The 18,005-nt window shown below is 44.8% G+C and overlaps 2 protein-coding genes across 3 annotated transcripts; one reads left to right on the top strand and one right to left on the bottom strand.

The window, feature by feature from the left end:
* Nucleotides 1-379: 379 nt before the first annotated feature.
* wdr55 (WD repeat domain 55) lies at nucleotides 380-4,726 on the bottom strand. Its single transcript, XM_034679345.1, has 4 exons — nucleotides 4,061-4,726; nucleotides 1,871-1,977; nucleotides 1,502-1,771; nucleotides 380-1,382 (listed from the first exon to the last, which is right to left on the bottom strand). The coding sequence occupies exons 1-4, from the start codon at nucleotides 4,607-4,609 to the stop codon at nucleotides 1,040-1,042; spliced, it is 1,269 nt and encodes a 422-aa protein (XP_034535236.1). The 5' UTR covers nucleotides 4,610-4,726; the 3' UTR covers nucleotides 380-1,039.
* Nucleotides 4,727-5,205: 479 nt separating this feature from the next.
* LOC117809821 (coiled-coil domain-containing protein 171-like) lies at nucleotides 5,206-16,019 on the top strand. Of its 2 annotated transcripts, XM_034679338.1 has the most exons (22): nucleotides 5,206-5,338; nucleotides 6,150-6,487; nucleotides 6,565-6,715; nucleotides 6,809-6,978; nucleotides 7,089-7,235; nucleotides 7,334-7,426; nucleotides 7,513-7,673; nucleotides 7,950-8,088; nucleotides 8,538-8,625; nucleotides 8,699-8,805; nucleotides 8,909-8,998; nucleotides 9,086-9,277; nucleotides 11,407-11,574; nucleotides 11,721-11,888; nucleotides 12,155-12,632; nucleotides 13,329-13,445; nucleotides 13,568-13,725; nucleotides 13,846-13,989; nucleotides 14,085-14,264; nucleotides 14,351-14,487; nucleotides 14,571-14,625; nucleotides 14,735-16,019. In XM_034679338.1, exons 2-22 carry the CDS (start codon nucleotides 6,185-6,187, stop codon nucleotides 14,942-14,944), a joined length of 3,456 nt encoding a protein of 1,151 aa, XP_034535229.1. In that variant the 5' UTR covers nucleotides 5,206-5,338; nucleotides 6,150-6,184; the 3' UTR covers nucleotides 14,945-16,019. The 2 variants fall into 2 exon arrangements, with proteins under 2 accessions (XP_034535229.1, XP_034535230.1); XM_034679339.1 differs by lacking the exon at nucleotides 5,206-5,338 and having other exon boundaries at nucleotides 6,377-6,487; nucleotides 14,354-14,487; nucleotides 14,735-15,459.
* Nucleotides 16,020-18,005: the final 1,986 nt, after the last annotated feature.

Here is an 18,005-nt window from a genome sequence, read left to right on the forward strand (position 1 = left end):
ATTTTAATGACACATATTTTATTGTTGTTGGTGTGCATTAGTCTCTTTTTTTTTTTTTTAATTGTTTTTTTTTAATGTCTTGCCATTATTTTATTTCTGCTTCTTTCTTGTTTTTAGTCGCTGTAAAGCTCAATGTTTTAAAAAAATAAAGCGTTAATTTATTTATTCCTGTGCTTACCAACCTAGCTGTTGATATTCTTCAAGTTAAGCTTCTGTACATACTTATTTATTTTATTGTATTCTAATTTTATCTTAATTTTATTTCATCCTTATTTATATTTAATTTTATTTGTATTTATATCTTATCTTATTCCTTCATTCTATTAATATTTTGACTTTCTCACATACTGTGTATAAGAGCATACTGTAATGACTGAAGCAGGTTTGTCTTGTTTACTTGTAGAAAATACCAAAATAATTAAAGCAGTTCATCTTGTCCAGACAGAAGGACGTCTTCAGCAAGTTTGACATTTTAATCTAAGTCAATGGGCGTGTAGACAAAGCAGTTCAAAAAATAAGTATTAATATAATGTTACAGTAAAATGTTTTTGGTGTCATTTAAATATAAACACATGTATATTTAAGAACATTTTAATGACACACAGGAAACACCTGAAACTGAAATGTTCCTCTGCTGGTTGGTTTTAAACATGGACATGTATTGTATCTTTTTTTAATGGTACAGATAATTATACTGAATTATCTGGATATGAACTGAAACAGTGTTCAGCAGCTGTCCATGGAGCATAGCCCAAAACCTCCAGTATTGGTATTAACATTTGGGCAACACCAGAGGACTGTGCTGGTTTTATAACCCAACCATTACATAGTGCGTGTTTCCATTCTTTAACTGTCTGACTGGTTACGCTCAGATGTCAGACCTCGTAGGATCAGGGTTCAACACCAGCGTGAGTCTGTAAGAGTTCCTTCAGAGTCTTTCTGAGTGAGGCACTTTGGATGATCCAACATCACATGAACTCACGTTCAACATCTGTCCAAAAGTCAGACTTACAAACATTCAAATATTAAACACAGGTCTTTAATCACTGCCACTGTCGCTGTCATCCTCGTCCTCCTCCTCCTCCTCCTCTTCTTCTTCTCCCTCTTTCTTTTCTGTTTCCTCCACAAGTCCAGAGAAGAAGTCGTTGTCCCCGTGAGCTTTCTTCGTGAGAGACTTCATGCGACCGTGCTTCTTCTTCCTCTTCCGGTATTCGTTGACCGTCGTATCCGGTAAACTGGAAATGTCCCAGAACTTGATGAGCTGGTCGTGGGCGGAGCTGGCCAGGAAGCGTTTGTCCCAGGACGTGGCGAGCTCCTCCACGGGTTCGCCGACGTGCTGCCCGATGCAGCCAATGACCCGGTTGGGGAGGAGGTTGACGGCTCTGGTGGAGGATGGAGACATTTAACCAAAGAGTTATGACTTTCAGACCATTCATACAAACTGTGAGAGACCACCTGGACTCTCAAAAGACTGGCAGGGGATCTGCAGAACCCGACTCACCGGATGTACCCGTCCATGGAGGCGGTGCACACGATGTTGTCGGACACGGGCACGATGCACTCCACAGATTCGGCCTGAATGGCGAAGCGGTCGCTGGTGGCTCCAAACCCGTTCCAGTTGAAGATGTAGATGGTCCCCTCGCTGGACCCGCAGATCACCTTCTTGCCCCGCTTCATCAACGCCACCGACGTCAGATCGCCACTCTGGGACTCAGACTGGAGCTCGAACCGCCGCCTCTTGATGTTGAAGACGCCCATGGTGCCGTCACCACTGGACCGGATTAAAGCAAACAAAGGAGCTGACTTAGCAAGAACATGAATATAATTTAATGGAAGTCGGCCGTCATGAAGAACATCATGATTATTTCACCTGGTGGTGAGGAGGATCCTCTTGGCCTGGTCTACGGCGATGTCACTGATGTAGTCCTCGTGGTGTTTCAGATCCATGAAGGACGTCCCCCTCCTCATGTCCCACACCTTCAGAAACACAATCATGCATCAGGTTCCAGATCTCTACCAAGCTAAAAACGGACAGCTGTGAGTCCTGAGGCCTCAGAATGATTCAACCCCTTCATGATGAGCATGTTCAGTCCTCAGTAGAGCGCCGGTCTTCTATTTGGCCTGCTGTACGGTGGTGAATTTATTCTAACGCAGTGTGTGCTGATAGAGAAATAAGCTATCCAGACTACACTCGTCTTTTGAACCAGGCTGTAAACATGGTTATTTCTGCTGTAATGATCGGCTCTTTGAATGGGTGTGTATGTGGTTTCTGGTGTTCCTGCAGCCAGCCTCTAGTGGACGCTCAAGGAACTGCAGTTTTTTTGGGGGGGGGGGGGCAGTAGCTCAGTCCATAGGAACATGACTTGGGAACCGAAGGGATGCCGGTTCAAGTCCCAGCATGGACAAAGTTTGGCAAGTGGACTGGTGGTTGGAGAGGTGCCTGTTCACTTACCTGGGCACAGCCGAGGTGCCCTTGAGCAAGGCACCGAACCACCAACTGCTTGGGGTGCGCTGGTTGATGGCAGCATCCTCACTCTGACATCTCTACCTAAGCATGTTCACTGCATGTGTGTGCTTTGTATGTATATACCAAAAACTGTGTGTGGCATGACCGAAAAATAACAAGAGTGAACAAATTGAATTTCCCCCTGGGGATTAATAAAGTACGTTCTTCTTCTTCTTCTTCTTCTTTATGACACTTCTGCACGGGCTTCATGTTTTCAGACCAGAGGTTGCCGCTTGGTTCTATCTCAACCACACATGATGTAACCATCGAAGCCCTTGATAAATTACATTAGGCGTGCTTGAGACAACACCTGATGTGCAAATGGGTCCTTTTCAAAGAGATGGTATTAAGGGGTTGAATCATTTTGAGACTGTAATAGTCTGGATGTTTTTACTGTCTTAATTAAATAACTAAATATGCTAACAACATTTGTACTGTACGTCTCGTTGTTGTTTTAGATGTGTTTAAATGCAGAAAAAATATTGTATTTATTTGTTTTAGTCAACAAAGAGAAATGTAACAGCAGCTTCATGACGTAGCACAATGAGCTATCGTTTATAAGTGATTGTGGTTTAATTAAAATATATGTAAAAAATTTTAATTTTTAATTTAGTTTGTTTCTTTTGTTTGATGTTTGTCCGTTTGATAAAAATGGCATTTTTTGTTGAAACTTGAGGAAACGCCTCCAAACATGAGTTGTGTTGATCTGTTTGAATTGTTCATGTTTGATTTCTTTATTTCAAACAGCTGAAACTTTTTTACATTTTGCAAATAAACCTCATTTTTAATGGGGGGTTGAATGATTTTGAATGCAACTGTTTATATTTGCGATATATATTTTATTTTTTAACCTTTATTGTAATTCTAATTTAACACTTTAAGATATGTTTATCTTTTACCTCTTTGGTTTTAATTTTATTTGCTAATAACTTTTTAATAATTGTTAATTTATAGGCTCTTGTTTGCTTTATATATGTCTTTTGCACTTTGTGTACTCTGTTACTGTAACACTTGAATTTCCCTGTTGTGGGACGAGTAAAGGAATCTCTCTTATCTTAACAAAAGAAAGACTCCCAATGAGAATCAATAATCATCTGATCCTATATGTTGTCTTCTAACACAGGGGTTCCCAAAGTGTGGGTTGGGACCCCCTGGGGGGTCTCGAGATGTCCTCCAGAATGTTGTTTTTTGTAAGTTATCTAAAAATAGTAAATTGTATCCATTATAGTAAAAAACATGGACACAAATAGAAGCTAAATTTGAAATAAAACCTTGAAAATATTAAATGTAATGAGTTTTCTGCATTTCTTTGTTTCCAGGTGACTCTTAAGTTTAGGGTTAGTGAACAGTCTATTATTAAAGCATCAGCAGGTTACTTCATAGGTAGGGTCACCTTCTGCAGACCAGCTGAATGAAGACACATTAAATCCCTCTGAGGGACAGGGGGGGTCCTGAGTCTTTGGGACCTATATTTTGGGGGTCACAGGATGAAAAGTTCGGAACCCCCTGCTCTAACAGTCTCATACTCTACAAAGCTTCACATCTGGTCCAGACCTTCAGGGTGCCCACGTCGTCTCCAGTGGCCAGGATGTTCTCGTCCACCAGCAGCAGACTGTTGATGGGGGCGTTGTGGGCCCCCCGGATCCGGGTCACCAGCTGACCCCTCTCCGCGTCCAGCAGGTGGACGTTCTTGTCCCTGGAGACGCTGTAGAGCTTCAGTCCATCCGAGGAGAACCGGACCTGTCTGCAGGACTTCATGTGGTGTCCTGAGGACCACAGCTCCTTAGTCTCCCCCTCTGTACAGGAGTAGGAGTACGCGTACACGTCCCCGTCTATGTCGCCGCAGACCAGGACGTCCCGGCTCGGGTGGAAAGCCACTGTGTTGGCGATCGCCTCCAGCTTGATGTCCTGGGGGGTGTCTCGGATCTTTGGTTCTGGGGGGTCCTCTTCGTCCTCATCCTGATCCGGGTCTGGATCCTGAGCATCCTGGTCTGAGTCTAAGGTATCTGGGTCTTCAGTGGTTTCTGGGGCTTCTTTTTCGTCCCTTTCAGGAGGATCTGTCTCTGAGGCAGCGGCTTCAACGTGTTCTGAGGGCGCCGCCATGTTGTTTTCCTTCGTCTTCTTCGTGGGTTTTTATTGGTGGTTGGAAAACAACGAATGGGTGCACTACCGCCAACTGCTGGACTGGGGGTGGATCGGGAACTATGATCTACCTTCTCTAAGAAAACAAATAAATAAATAAAAAACAAAACAAACAAACAAAAATATATAATGACTAAATTACATAAATGAAATGAAATAAGAAAAATTAAGTAGAAGAAGTAGAAGAAGAAGAAGAAGAGGAGGAAGAAGAAGAAGAAGAAAAAGAAGAAGAAGAAGAAGAAGAAGAAGAAGAAGAAGAAGAAGAGGAGGAAGAAGAAGAAGAAGAAGAAGAAGAAGAAGAAGAAGAAGAGAAGAAGAAGAAGAAGAAGAAGAAGTAGTAGAAGTAGCAGAAGAAGAAGAAGAGGAGGAAGAAGAAGAAGAAGTGGAGGAAGAAGAAGAAGAAGAAGAAGAGGAAGAAGAAGAAGAAGAAGAGAGGAGGAGGAAGAAGAAGAAGAAGAGAGGAGGAAGAAGAAGAAGAAGAGAGGAGGAGGAAGAAGAAGAAGAGAGGAGGAGGAGGAAGAAGAAGAAGAACAAGAAGAAGAGGAGGAGGAAGAAGAAGAATAGGAAGAAGAAGAATAAATGCGCTGTCCCCATTGGCCGGTTCTCCAGCCAATCCAGAGAGACCACAGAAGTGACGTAAGGACGCTCAAGATGGCGTCAGATTCAAACGGCTCACGTAGAAGTATTTCAGTAAGTGTTTATAACACCTTTATTACACTTTATCTCCTGTTTCTGGTCAGTTTTGTCTTATACTTCAGTTAATTCGACATCATATTAAAGATCTAAACTAGTCTGGGTTTAATAAAGAAGTTAATTTTGGTTATTAAGAGTGAAACGGGGCTTTGTTGGGACTGTAAACAAAACCCCTTTAACAAAAGTAAACATTCTGAGACTAATATTCGAATTATTAAATATATAAACATGATATCAACATTCTTGTGTCATATAACTAATCATTACTGCCTTCTATTAAATTCGGCTGATGATAGATTCACTTACATTCTTTATTTAATATAATAATCTCATCTGTTTATAATGGAGACCTCTGATAGCTCGCTTCCCTGTGTGTACACGGAGAGTTAGCTTAGCTGTAATAACGCAGTAATAAACTCTATAAGTTGTTTTAATGGACGCCGAATTGTAAAGAAATGTCTAATCGTTAATTTGTGTGTTAAAGCTTGTTGTTAAAGTTGAATTAAATGGATAATATTCAGAGAGGAGTGACTTTGATGAATTGCAAATGGAGAATCGTTGAAGGGTTCGAGGCGTCTGTTGGCATCAGCAGCTAAGCAACCAGCCTCCCCTGGTACCAAGAGAGTCCCTGCTGCAGAGACACCTCCCTTAAAGATGGATTAAATAACCTCAGAGGGATTTTAGATCTTATAAATGATCCAACACTGAATGTTATCAGGAAAGGAATCAGACTGTGTGTTGAAGTCTTTGCTGTGTGGTTGCATTGAGGAGTTTTTCAGATGAACTGAAGGTTTTATTGTTCTTTCAGGGCTGAGGAAGCCAGTCCAACGCCAGACCATAGCGATGCAGACAGAAGCAGAAAAGAAGAGGAGGCAGCGTGACCGAGGGAGGCACGGAGAGACACAACAGAGAGCCGAGGAGGACGTGGCAAGGACAGGGATCTTCACCACCATGAAGAAACACAGGAAGACGGCAGCAGGAGGCGGAGAGGAGAGAGCTGATGAAGGGGGGAAAGGAGAGCCTGGAGGGGGAGAGGGAGAGAGAGGGAGGGGGAGGAGGGCGGCGTCAGACGGAGGTGAGCAGAGAGCGAGAGTCCAGCATCTGGAGAAGGAAAAGCTTGAGCTGATGTCAAGCCACAACGAGGAGGTGAGATAGAAACGACTGCTCTGAAAGTTTGAACATGTTCCTGTGAAGTGATGCAGATATTTATGATCCCTCCTCAGCTGTGCCTCCTGCAGGCCGAGCTGACCCGGCTCAGGTCCTCTGTGGAGCAAGGAGAGGCTCAGCGGGTGGAGCTGCAGTACCAGCTGACCATCAGCCAGAGAGACGCCGACCGGGCGTCGCAGCTCGGCAGAGACAAACACACGCTCACAGGTGAACGAATCAAACACACCCTGAAAGAAGTGAAGTGCATGAGCAGAAGCTGTGAAGCTGTTGTGTTCAAATGTTTGTGTGTCTGCACGTCAGAGCGAGCAGCAGAGCTCCAGCTGAAGGTCCAGGAGCTGCAGAGATCCCTCCAGATCACCGGGAAGGCCAGAGAGGAGGACCAGCATGCTTTGCAGCAGGAAGTGGAGGAGCGGGATAAACTGATTCAGAGCTTCAGCTCAGAGAACCAGCGGCTGCACCGAGTCCTGCAGGTCACACACACACAGAAACACACACACACAGAAACACACACACACACACACATTGCACATAAGATGTAACACAGAAGAAGCGTCATCACGTTGATGTTTCCTTCCTCCAGGATCAGGAGGAGGCGCTCGAGGAGTCTGAGAGGAGGGTGGTGGAGGTGATCAAGGAGACGGAGAAGGAGGCCGAGGTCAACAGACGACAAGGTGACGAGGTGAAGTACCTGACGGAGAGAGAGGAGAGGAGCAGGAGGGAGAAGGAGGTGAGGAAGGAGATGAGGAAGCAGTGAAGGGAAGAAGAGGAGGAGGAGGTGATGGAGATGGAGATGGAGATGTCAGCTGTGTTTCTTTTTCCCTGCAGCTTTCAGATCAGAGGGTGAGGTCTTTAGAGTCCAGCATCGAGGCGGAGCGAGCCGCTCACCTGGAGTCCAAGTTCAACTCTGAGCTCATGCAGGTCACACACACACACACGCACACACACACTTTAAATGAGTGCTGAAATGGTTCCATCTTCTAAACTTTGATCCTGTGACCTCTCAGTTAAGGGCGCGCGACCTGGAGGCGGCGCTGTCGATGGCGCGGTCCAGCCAGCAGGAGGCTCAGTCCGACCTGCAGCTGCTGAGGGCTCAGTTCAGAGAGGTCGAGAGAGCTTACAACGTGGAGAGAGAGAGGAGCGGCGGCACTGAGCGCGCTCTGGAATGGTGAGGCAGATCAGCTGACTGTTTGTTTACATTTCTCCGACCGCTTGGACTGAATTATTCTACTTCCTGTCCCGGTACAAGTGTGAAAAGTACTTCTACAGAAAGCTCTTGTCTATAGTGACCCCTGTGGCGGATCAGTGAACTGCAGTCAGCCTCATGTTTATCATTCTTGTCTTGTTATAGAAAACATAAGATATCATGGATGGGAGTTTCCTAGCAAGGTTTTTAACTTATGATATTTATTTTACACATTTTGATCACTTGATTTTTCTGTAGTTTGCAGAAAGAGTTCGAGACGTTCAAGTCTGAGCTAAACATTACCTCCGAGACAGAGAGAAAGGTGACCTCTGACCTCAGAGAAAGTCTGGAGGAGGAGAAGAGACGGCACGCTGACACAAACACACTACTGGAGCAGGTAACACACACACACTCTCTATAAACAGATATCTGCATGAAGAGCAGCTAACAATCTGTTCTACATCAAACATTTACACTGAGACACTAATCTGCTTGATGCTGAGTCACTAAAGACAATCAGCGTTTAGATTTCCTGACTTCCCTGAACGCAGCATCAGAAATGATGGATCCCACCTCCATTCAACAAACAAACATTGTAGACGTAGTTTTCTTCTCCTCTTGAGGACAGACCTGACAAAGCTTTTTACTTTCAGCTACAACTAACCTGTAATTACAGATTCTGATTCAGAGACATGTTGAATCTGGATCTCAGGGTCTGGGTTTTAGTCTGAGGAGGGTTCTGGTCTCTGTCTGTAGTCTGAGGAGTATCCACCAATCAGGTGTCAGCAGGAAGGAACAGTCTGTATGGAGAGCAACAGCAGGTGTTCTTTCTTCTTCTGTGTTTAGACGTCTCAGCGACACTCTGACACCGAGGAGGCCTTTAGGAACTTTGTGAGACACATCAAGGACACACTGCAGCAACACGACAGCACAGGTAAACACTGAACACACACCTGTCACAAACAACACACTCACGTTCAGAGGCTCAATAATGTGTGTCTCTAAAGGAGCAGTGAAGGATGATGGGAATCTGAGTCCTTCTGAGGAAGCCTTGCAGCTGCTGAAGGCGACACTGAGCTGCTGTGGACACAGACAGGAAGTGACTGAGAAACAGGTACACACACACACACACACGCACACACACACAGCAGATATGAACACATACTCATGCAGCAGTTTGTCAGCAGTGTGTATGTTTGTGTGTGTTTCCCCGACAGGTCCAGGATCTGCTGTTAGAATCAGAGAGGCTACAAGCGGAGAACCAGACCCTCCAACAGCTGACCTCAGACCAGAACCGACACATGGAGGTGAGCGTCCGATTCCTTTGCCACACCTCCGTCAAAGAAGAAAGAGCGTTTTAAAGACGTCACTCTTTATCTTCGTCTGCTCTCCAGGAGTCGCAGCAGGAGTCAATCAAACTGCGGGAGGAAGTGACACGGCTTCTCCGGGAGAGCTCTGATTGGTCGGTGAAGGGCCGAGGTCTGCAGGCGGAGCTGGAGAAAGAGAGGGAGGAGAGGGGGAGAGAGAAAGAGGAGAGGGTGGCAGAAGTCCAGAAGATGATGGAGCACTATCAGGAAGAGTCAAAGGTGATTTAAAACATCTATTAAAGGTGCATTTGGACCAAGAGTCCCAGGGTCTATTAGTCCCCAGAACTACTTCCCCCTGAACTAAAAGGTTCCTGGTCCCCCATTGTTGTCTGCGTTTCGACCGCGGGCTGAAGTCCCGGGTAGATTGTGTAAATCAGGCCAGTGACGTATGGAGGAAAAAAAAGTAAATGCACTACACCACCAGACCAGTAGAGGGCAGTAACACAAAGAGGAATGCCATTCATGACAGATGACACCATAGAAGCAGACGGACAGGCAGGTATCATTCTGAGCAACACAACAGTTAGCCTGTTAGCATGAAGAGACTCAGCTGGCGCTGTTTTAGATGGTGCTATATTTCATCACAGATGGAAAAAAATGATTGTGAATGGTTTTTGGAAAAAACTGAAAAAAAAAATTGAAAAAAAAAGTTGACAAAGATTTTTTTTGAAAAAAAAAATTGACAAAAAAAAATTTTAAAAAGAAAAAATTACCAATACAATTTTTTACAAAAAGTTGACCCAGAGCCTGTTTTAGATGGTGCTATATTTCATCACAGATGGATTCACTGAATCAACACGTGAGAGTAGCAAAGACGATTCAACACGCCTTTAAAATCCTTTAGAACTCAAAAAGCCGTGATCGCAGAGATCGGCCGGTGTTTTGGTTTAAACGGCGACCCTGTTAACTGGAGTCTCTCAGCCGGATGGATCCCTCATAAACGTCTTTAGACCATCATTAAATATCTGATGAGGATATTTTGAAATCTTAATAAAAACTAAACTAGTTTTTTCCAGGAACTCCCTCTGTGTTTCAACAGCTGTGTAAACTCCACAAACACTGACACTTTCAGCTGAAGGTCTCCAGTTTACAGGGTCACTTTGAAAAGCAGAACACCGGGAGGAGAAGACTACTGTTACAAGCTGCTAAATCAAGAGAATCACAGCTTCTTCTTTTGAAAAGTACACACACATACAAAAAAGATAGAACAAATAAAAACGAATGAAAGAAAGAGAAATCAAGAGAATCACAGATGGAAAAAAAAACAATGACTGTGAATGGTTTTTGGAAAATTTTGCAAAAAAATTATTTTGCAAAAAAAAATTTGAAAGAAAAAATTGACAAAAAAAATTTGAAATTTTTTTTTTGACAAAAAATACTGAAAAAAAATCGAAAAAAAATTTTGACAAAAAAATTGACCGAAAAAAAAAGAAAATTTGAAATTAAAAAAAAAAAAAAAAAAGAAAATTTGACAAATTTTTTTGCCTTTTTGTCTATTTTTTTTTTTTTTACAAAAAAATTGACCCTGTTAAAAAAAATTATTTTCCTTAAACTTGAAATTGTGCAGAAAAACACAAAGAAAAAGTGAAATTTTTGTGCCTGTGGTTAACAACATGGAAAAAGCAATGAATGAATCAAAACAAACACTGACACGTTCAGCTGAAGGTCTCCAGTTTGCAGGGTCACTTTTAAAACCGGAACACCGGGAGGAGAGACGCATTCACGGTGGGCTGAGAGAAGACTACTGTTACAAGCTGCTAAATCAAGAGAATCACAGCTTCTTCTTTTGAAAAGTACACACACATACAAACAAGATAGAACAAATAAAACTAATGAAAGAAAGAGAAATCAAGAGAATCACAGATGTGTGTGATGTTATTGTGGACGGAGGGAGGAATACAAACACTGAGGTTAATCTACCAATCAGACACGTTCAGCATTGCAGGCCCCGCCCCCTGAAAGTCCTGGGACCTTTGAAAAGTACTACCCCCCCTAGCAGGGGGTTTTTAGGGGGGAGATTATCTACCCCTGAACTAAATTTAGACCCTGGGTCCACCGGTCCAAACGCACGTAGTTCAGGGGTAAAGTTCCTGTGGTTGAAAAACGCCTTAACTCTTTATTTTAACTCCTTCTGCTCCTTTTTTGCGTGACTTTGGTGTTTTAATTCTTCCTCTTCTTCTTCGTGTGTTTGTTTCACTTCACAGCTGTTAATCTGATCACGCTGATAACATTTAATGAAGCTGTGCACGATGCTGGGAAAATCCTATAAACCCACCTCACACTGAGCTCCTGTGTGTGTGTGTGTGTGTGTGTGTGTGTGTGTGTGTGTGTGTGTGTGTGTGTGTCAGGCCCGGCTGTCCTTCCTCTACCGTCTCTACCAGCGCCTGCTTGCCGGCTGCGTTCTCCTTGATCAGCCCCAGAGCCTTCTGGGTAATTTCACCTGGGTGGAGCTGTGTGACGTCATCGCCGAGCAGGTCGACCAGCTGACCTCTGACCTCCGGACGGCCAATGAGAAGGTGAGCAGCGTTTGTGAAGTGTGGAACAACTAATTTATGATACTCAAAAACAATAACCAACAACCTCTCTCTCTCTCTCTCTCTCTCTCTCTCTCTCTCTCTCTCTCTCTCTCTCTCTCTCTCTCTCTCTCTCTCTCTCCCCGTAGATCGCCCTCCTGCAGAGTGTGTGCAAGAAGAAGAGTGTGTGTGTGCGCAAGCTGCAGCGTAGTCAGGAGTGTGTGTTGTCACGTCTGGAGGAGAGCGTACGGAGGAGGGAGGAGGCGTGGAGCCGCCAACACACACACACGATCACACAGCTGCAGAATGAGCTGCAGGTAACACACGCACACACACACGCACGCACACACACACACACACACACACACACACACACACACACACACACACACACACACCGGTCCCTCAGGTGTTTTCTTCTTCGATCTGCTGAGTCTGCAGGATGTTTGATTGTTGAGAAGTTGTGAAGACCATCTCTCTCTCTCTCTCTCTCTCTCTCTCTCTCTCTCTCTCTCTCTCTCTCTCTAACTCTCTCTCTCTCTCTCTCTCTCTCTCTCTCTCTCTCTCTCTCTCTGACTCTCAGCGTTCTCACTCTCAGTGCAATTCCCTCCGAGACCACGCCTCCTCCCTGGAGCTCCGCCTCTCCTCCCTGACCTCCGACCTCTCACGTTGCCATAAAGACTCCGCCTCCTTCCTGTCGGCCTGCGCCCTCCTGGCCGGGGCGCTCAGACACGCAGACCGCCGCCTGCTCGCCCTCTGCGCGCAGAAAACCCTCCTGAGCCGACGCCTGGTGGAGCGGGAGCAGCTGGAGGAGGACGTGAGGACGCTGGCGGGAGCTTTAGAAGGAGAGGAGGAGGAAGAAGAGGAAGAGGAGAGAAGAAGAAGGAGAAGGAGGCGTTGGAAGAGGAGCGTGTGGGCAGTGCTGGCGGTGAGGAGGTGGCGTGTGCTGGCCAGTCAGACGTCTGTGTTGTTGCGGGTGGACAGGGGAGGCGGGGCAGCCGTGTGCGTCTGTGGAGGGACGAACGCGGCGTCACAGAAAGGTCAGGATGAACCAAACACAGGTGAGCAGGGAGGGTAGGGCCCAGGTGTGTGTCTGAAACCTTGATCCTCTCTAATGTCCAGGATGTTAGAGAGGACGTTATTGCTTTGATCTCATTCTATTGCTTTGATCTCATTCTATTGCTTTATTCTGATTCTGTTGTTTTGATCTCATTCTATTTCTTTGATCTCATTCTCTTGCTTTGATCTTATTGTATCACTTTGATCACATTCTATTGCTTTGATCTCATTCTAGTGCTTTGATCTCATTGTATCACTTTGATCTCATTCTATTTCTTTGATCTCATTCTCTTGCTTTGATCTCATTCTCTTGCTTTGATCTCATTGTATCGCTTTGATCTCAATCTATTCTTTGATCTCATTCTAGTGCTTTGATCTCATTCTATTGCTTTGATCCCATTGTATCACTTTGATCTCATTCTATAGCTTTGATCTCATTCTATTCTTTGATCTCATTCTATTGCTTTGATCTCATTCTATTGCTTTGATCTCATTCTATCACTTTGATCTCATTCTATTGCTTTGATCTAATTCTATTGCTTTGATCTCATTCTATTCTTTGATGTCATTCTATTCTTTGATGTCATTCTATTGCTTTGATCTTATTCTCTTGCTTTGATCTCATTCTATTCTTTGATCTCATTCTATTGCTTTGATCTCATTCTCTTGCTTTGATCTCATTTTTATTTGTTCTTTAGATAAAGGTGACGATGGCGGCCGTGAAGCTGCCTGTGCTCGCCTGCTTCACTCTGAACACCTCTCCTCCATCGTTCTTTCCTCCATGTCTGACCTGCAGGGGGCGCTTACAGACACAGGTAACCACACACACACACACATACACACACACACACACACACACACACACACAGGTGATTTAACTGTAGGTGTATATAAAGGGAGGTGAGCCCATATACTTATGTAATTCTTTCACCTTTAGGCTCCTCCCCTTTGGACCTGAAGACAGCAGCTCATTCCTCTTTGTCCCGCCTCCTGGATCACGTTCTCGACCAATCAGACGCAAGGAGCAGCCTGTCTCCGGGCAGAGTGGACGAGGAGACGGCCAGCAGAGCGAGAGCTCCACAGAACGACATGAAGGTCTCACAGAAACACGCGTCCATCATGTTGTCACCTTCAAACACTCGTCATTACTGACGACCCTCTTGTAAACACACAGTTTTAACCTTTGACCCCCGTGTGTGTGTGACCTCCCATCAGGCCCTGGTCTCCTCCCTCCAGCAGCACTTCCTGCTCTTCAGCCAACGCCTGCACTCCGCTGAGGTGGAGAGGCGGAGCTTAAGGCTGGAGGTGACCAATCTGAAGAGAGGGCTGAGGCGGGGGAGAGACGAGACCTGCAGGACGGTGAGAACACACACACACGCATACCAAGCACTCTCTGTCTGATGAACACAAACATACCTGACCCCCTGTGTGTGTGTGTGTGTGTGTGTGTGTAGGTCCCTGCAGAGCGGTTCCACAGCGTGTGTGAGGAGCTCCGTCAGGCGCTGAGCAGGGAGCAGGAGGCCCAGACGCTCCTGCAGGAACAGACACACACTCTGCACACACTGCAAGAACGAGCGAACACACACACGTCGGGGCAGAGCGACACGGAACACACACTGAGGGAGACCGCACAGGTGAGTTTCTCTACCACAGGTGATGTAGATCAGACCATGAAACCTGCGAGTCCGGACTGAGGGAACATCCACGTCTCTTCCCTCAGCAGGCTCGGCAGGAGGCGGGACGTAAGGAGCGCTCGCTGAGGATTGTGGGTAAGCACCTGTCGGGGGTTCAGAGGGAGAAGAAGCAGCTGGAGGAGAGGCTGCAGCAGGTGGAGGAGGAGCTGAGGGGTGCAAACAGGTGACACACACACACACACACACACACACACACACTTTTATCTCTCTCTGTTGTCGTTGGTCTCATTTTTCTGTCTCTCAAAGGTGTAACGATTGTCTGAGTGGACGCACGAAGGCTGCAGAGACGACGGCCTCGAAGGTGAGGATTTAAAAAAATGTCTGAATTTAAAATAATTTATAATTTAGATATAAAATATTATTTTAAATATTTATAAATATGTAATAATTTCACTGTCTTTGTGTCCCAGGTTGCTGAAATCCCCAAAACATCTCCGCCTGCTGACCCAGGATCCTCCCATCCTCTTCCCTTCTCTGATTTGTCGAATGAGACGCCCGTCTCTTTAAGCACCGCCCCTTCTCAGCCAAAACCCGCCCCCTCATCGCCCCTCTCCAAAAACCCTCGAGCCAAAAGGAAGGAGAGGAAGGCGGTGAAGAAGAGCGGAGTAGGTAGAAAATGAACAGACACCAGGAGTAGTTTTTTTTTTCTGATGACGTGAGAATGTGAAGCTTGGAGATCCTGGAGATCTGGGAGATCCTAGAGATCCTGGAAATCCTGGAGATCCTGGAGATCCGGGAGATCTGGGAGATCCTGGAGATCCTGGAGCTCCTGGATATCCTAGAGATCCTGGAGATCCTGGAGATCCTAGAGATCCTGGAGATCCTAGAGATCCTAGAGATCCTGGAGATCCGGGAGATCCTGGAGATCCTAGAGAACCTTGGAGATCCCGGAGATCATAGAGATCATAGAGATCCTGGAGATCCTAGAGAATCTAGAGATCCTGGAGATCCTTGAGATCCTAGATATCCTATAGATCCTGGAGAACCTGGAGATCGTAGAGATCCTGGAGAACCTGGAGATCCTAGAGATCCTGGAGCTCCTTGATATCCTGGAGATCCTATAGATCCTGGAGATACTAGAGATCCTAGAGATCCTGGAGATCCTAGAGATCCTAGAGATCCTATAGATCCTGGAGATCCTAGAGATCCTAGAGATCCTAGAGATCCTGGAGATACTAGAGATCCTAGAGATCCTAGAGATCCTGGAGATCCTGGAGATCCTAGAGATCCTGGAGATCCTAGAGATCCTAGAGATCCTGGAGATCCTGGAGATCCGGGAGATCCTAGAGATCCTAGAGATCCTGGAGATCCTGGAGAACCTGGAGATCCTAGAGATCCTGGAGATACTAGAGATCCTAGAGATCCTGGAGATCCTGGAGATCCAGGAGATCCTGGAGATCCTGGAGATCCTGGAGATCCTAGAGATCCTGGAGATCCTGGAGATCCTGGAGATCCTTGAATACAGTTGTCCAGGAAGTGAAAGTCTGGAAGGTCACGCAAAGTTTTGACAAGGCTTTAAGAGAGTCAACAAACATGAAGACAATCAAATCCATAAAATCAGATTGGAAAAAATAGTTTTTTATGTCATTTTTTAAATATATTTTTTACACACACACAGGGACAGAAGATGAAGTCTGATGTGTGTTAAACTGTATGAGTAGATTTTAATCTTCAGTAAAAACATTTTTGTCCTAACTCGTGAGCTCCGACTGATTTTCTGACCAAATCTTGGTGTATCTCTTTCCAGCTAGTCTCAGTTTCACTGTTAATAGCAAGTCACAGAGAGACTGAGTGTGATTTATGATTGTTAACCTAGTCTTGCCTTTCTTCTCTTTGCAGTGAGTCTCAGTTTCACTGTTAATAGTAAATGAAAGAGGCAGTAAAGTGATATATGATTCAACCTAGGATTGCCTTCTTTTTACTTGCAGTGAGTCTCAGTTTCACTGTTAATAGTAAGTTACACCGAGGCTTCACTTCAGTGCTATGATCTGCAAAGTGAAACAAGATTTTCTCATGATTCCAAACCAGGAGCGTTGGTGTATCTTATTTCAGCTAGTCTCAGTTTCACTGTAAGTAGTAAGTTACACAGAGCCGTCCCTTTGGAGGCAATAATCTGAAAATAGGAACAGGTTCAGCCAGAGAGCGCCTTTTAGTCTTTTTAAAGTGAGTCTCAGTTTCACTGTAAACAGTTCCACAGAGTCTTCTCTCCGGCTTCCTTCAGTGGTATGAACCTGAAACAGAAACTGATGTTCTTGTAATTAATGGGTCTTAAGTTTGCTGAAATAACAACATCATGATGCAGATTAGTCCAAAGTCAATGATTAGCATTGAGTCTTTAAGTCGTCCTTAAAGACTGATTTCCTTACGTTCAGTTAAATTCAGAGAGTTGTAGATCATCTCAGAAACATGCAGGAAATAAAGAAACAAAGTGAGAAAAAGTTTTATGACCAGAAGAAGAAAGACAACAAATATTTTTATTACTGCTGCATCAGCACCACGACAGTGTGTGTGTGTGTGTGTGTGTGTGTGTGTGTGTGTGTGTGTGTGTGTGTGTGTGTGTGTGTGTGTGTGTGTGTTTGTTTGGCCCTCAGGCAGCGTGTGTGTCCGTCTTCGCCTCTGTGGATTTCTATTAACATCTTCACACTCACACACCCCTCAGGCTCTGAGTGTGTGACAGCAGATTAAGTCCCTTTGTTGAAGACACACACACACACACACACACACACACACACACACACACAGGCTTGTGCTGATTCAGCCGAACAGGATTCTCCTTTTCCTCTGGAGGTTCTCGTCATGTCCTTCTCCCCCTCCGTGTCTCCATCTCTTCGTTATCACTTCAGCGTTAAACTGTTTCCTCTCCGTGTTTCTTTGAAACTTGTCAAATGAAATAAAAGAGAACTTTATCAAAGATCAGCTTTTCAAAGACACTTTTCAAAATATGTCACACTGCCGACATTAACTCCATCACTGTGTCTCTCCCGTCACAGTTTTCTGTTTTTTCTGATTTTGTTTTTTGTTGAGGAGCCAAATTCCAAACTCAAATTCATTCCCAAACTGAGGAACGCTTTATTTATACGAGCTCCGTCCGACTTAAAGAGTTCCAAACAGGAAAATGTCGTCCAACGCTTTCCTAAAGTGGAACAAACACATCGGGTGAAACAAGAAAGGTTGTTGGTTTAACACCTGTTAAATAAAATCCTGTTTTCTAGAATGTTTAAGATGATCTGACATCAAACTCTGTGACTCCGTATTTCTGCTTAGTGACAGCTGTTTAATGTCTCTGCTGCATTTGAACTATTATCTTAATATCAGCATCATAACTCCGCCTACTTTGGAGAATACCTCCTCCTACTTTTCAAGAATTACTCCTCCTACTTTGGAGGAATAATCCTGCCTACTTTTGGGGGTAAACACGCTTCTTTTGAGAATAACCCCACCTACTTTTGGGGAATAACTCTGCCTACTTTTTCTGATAAACCCCTCCTACCTTCCATGAATAACCCCGCCTTTCTTGAAGAATAACTCCGCCTACTTTTTCTGATAAACCCCTCCTACCTTCCATGAATAACCCCGCCTTTCTTGAAGAATAACTCCGCCTACTTTTTCTGATAAACCCCTTCTACCTCCCATGAATAACCCCGCCTTTCTTGAAGAATAACCCCGCGTTCTGTTGATGAC

Source organism: Notolabrus celidotus, unplaced genomic scaffold, assembly GCF_009762535.1.
Source record: "Notolabrus celidotus isolate fNotCel1 unplaced genomic scaffold, fNotCel1.pri scaffold_45C_arrow_ctg1, whole genome shotgun sequence".
NCBI lineage: Eukaryota > Metazoa > Chordata > Actinopteri > Labriformes > Labridae > Notolabrus > Notolabrus celidotus.

Coding starts and splice junctions, on each gene's coding strand:
- wdr55 (XM_034679345.1), bottom strand. CDS start 4,609: ATGGCGGCGCCCTCAGAACACGTTGAAGCCGCTGCCTCAGAGACAGAT. Junction 1,772..1,870: donor AGGATCCTCCTCACCACCAG/GTGAAATAATCA, acceptor AATCCGGTCCAG/TGGTGACGGCACCATGGGCG. Junction 1,383..1,501: donor TCCATGGACGGGTACATCCG/GTGAGTCGGGTT, acceptor ATCCTCCACCAG/AGCCGTCAACCTCCTCCCCA.
- LOC117809821 (XM_034679338.1), top strand. CDS start 6,185: ATGCAGACAGAAGCAGAAAAGAAGAGGAGGCAGCGTGACCGAGGGAGG. Junction 7,427..7,512: donor TCAACTCTGAGCTCATGCAG/GTCACACACACA, acceptor GTGACCTCTCAG/TTAAGGGCGCGCGACCTGGA. Junction 8,999..9,085: donor ACCAGAACCGACACATGGAG/GTGAGCGTCCGA, acceptor TCTGCTCTCCAG/GAGTCGCAGCAGGAGTCAAT.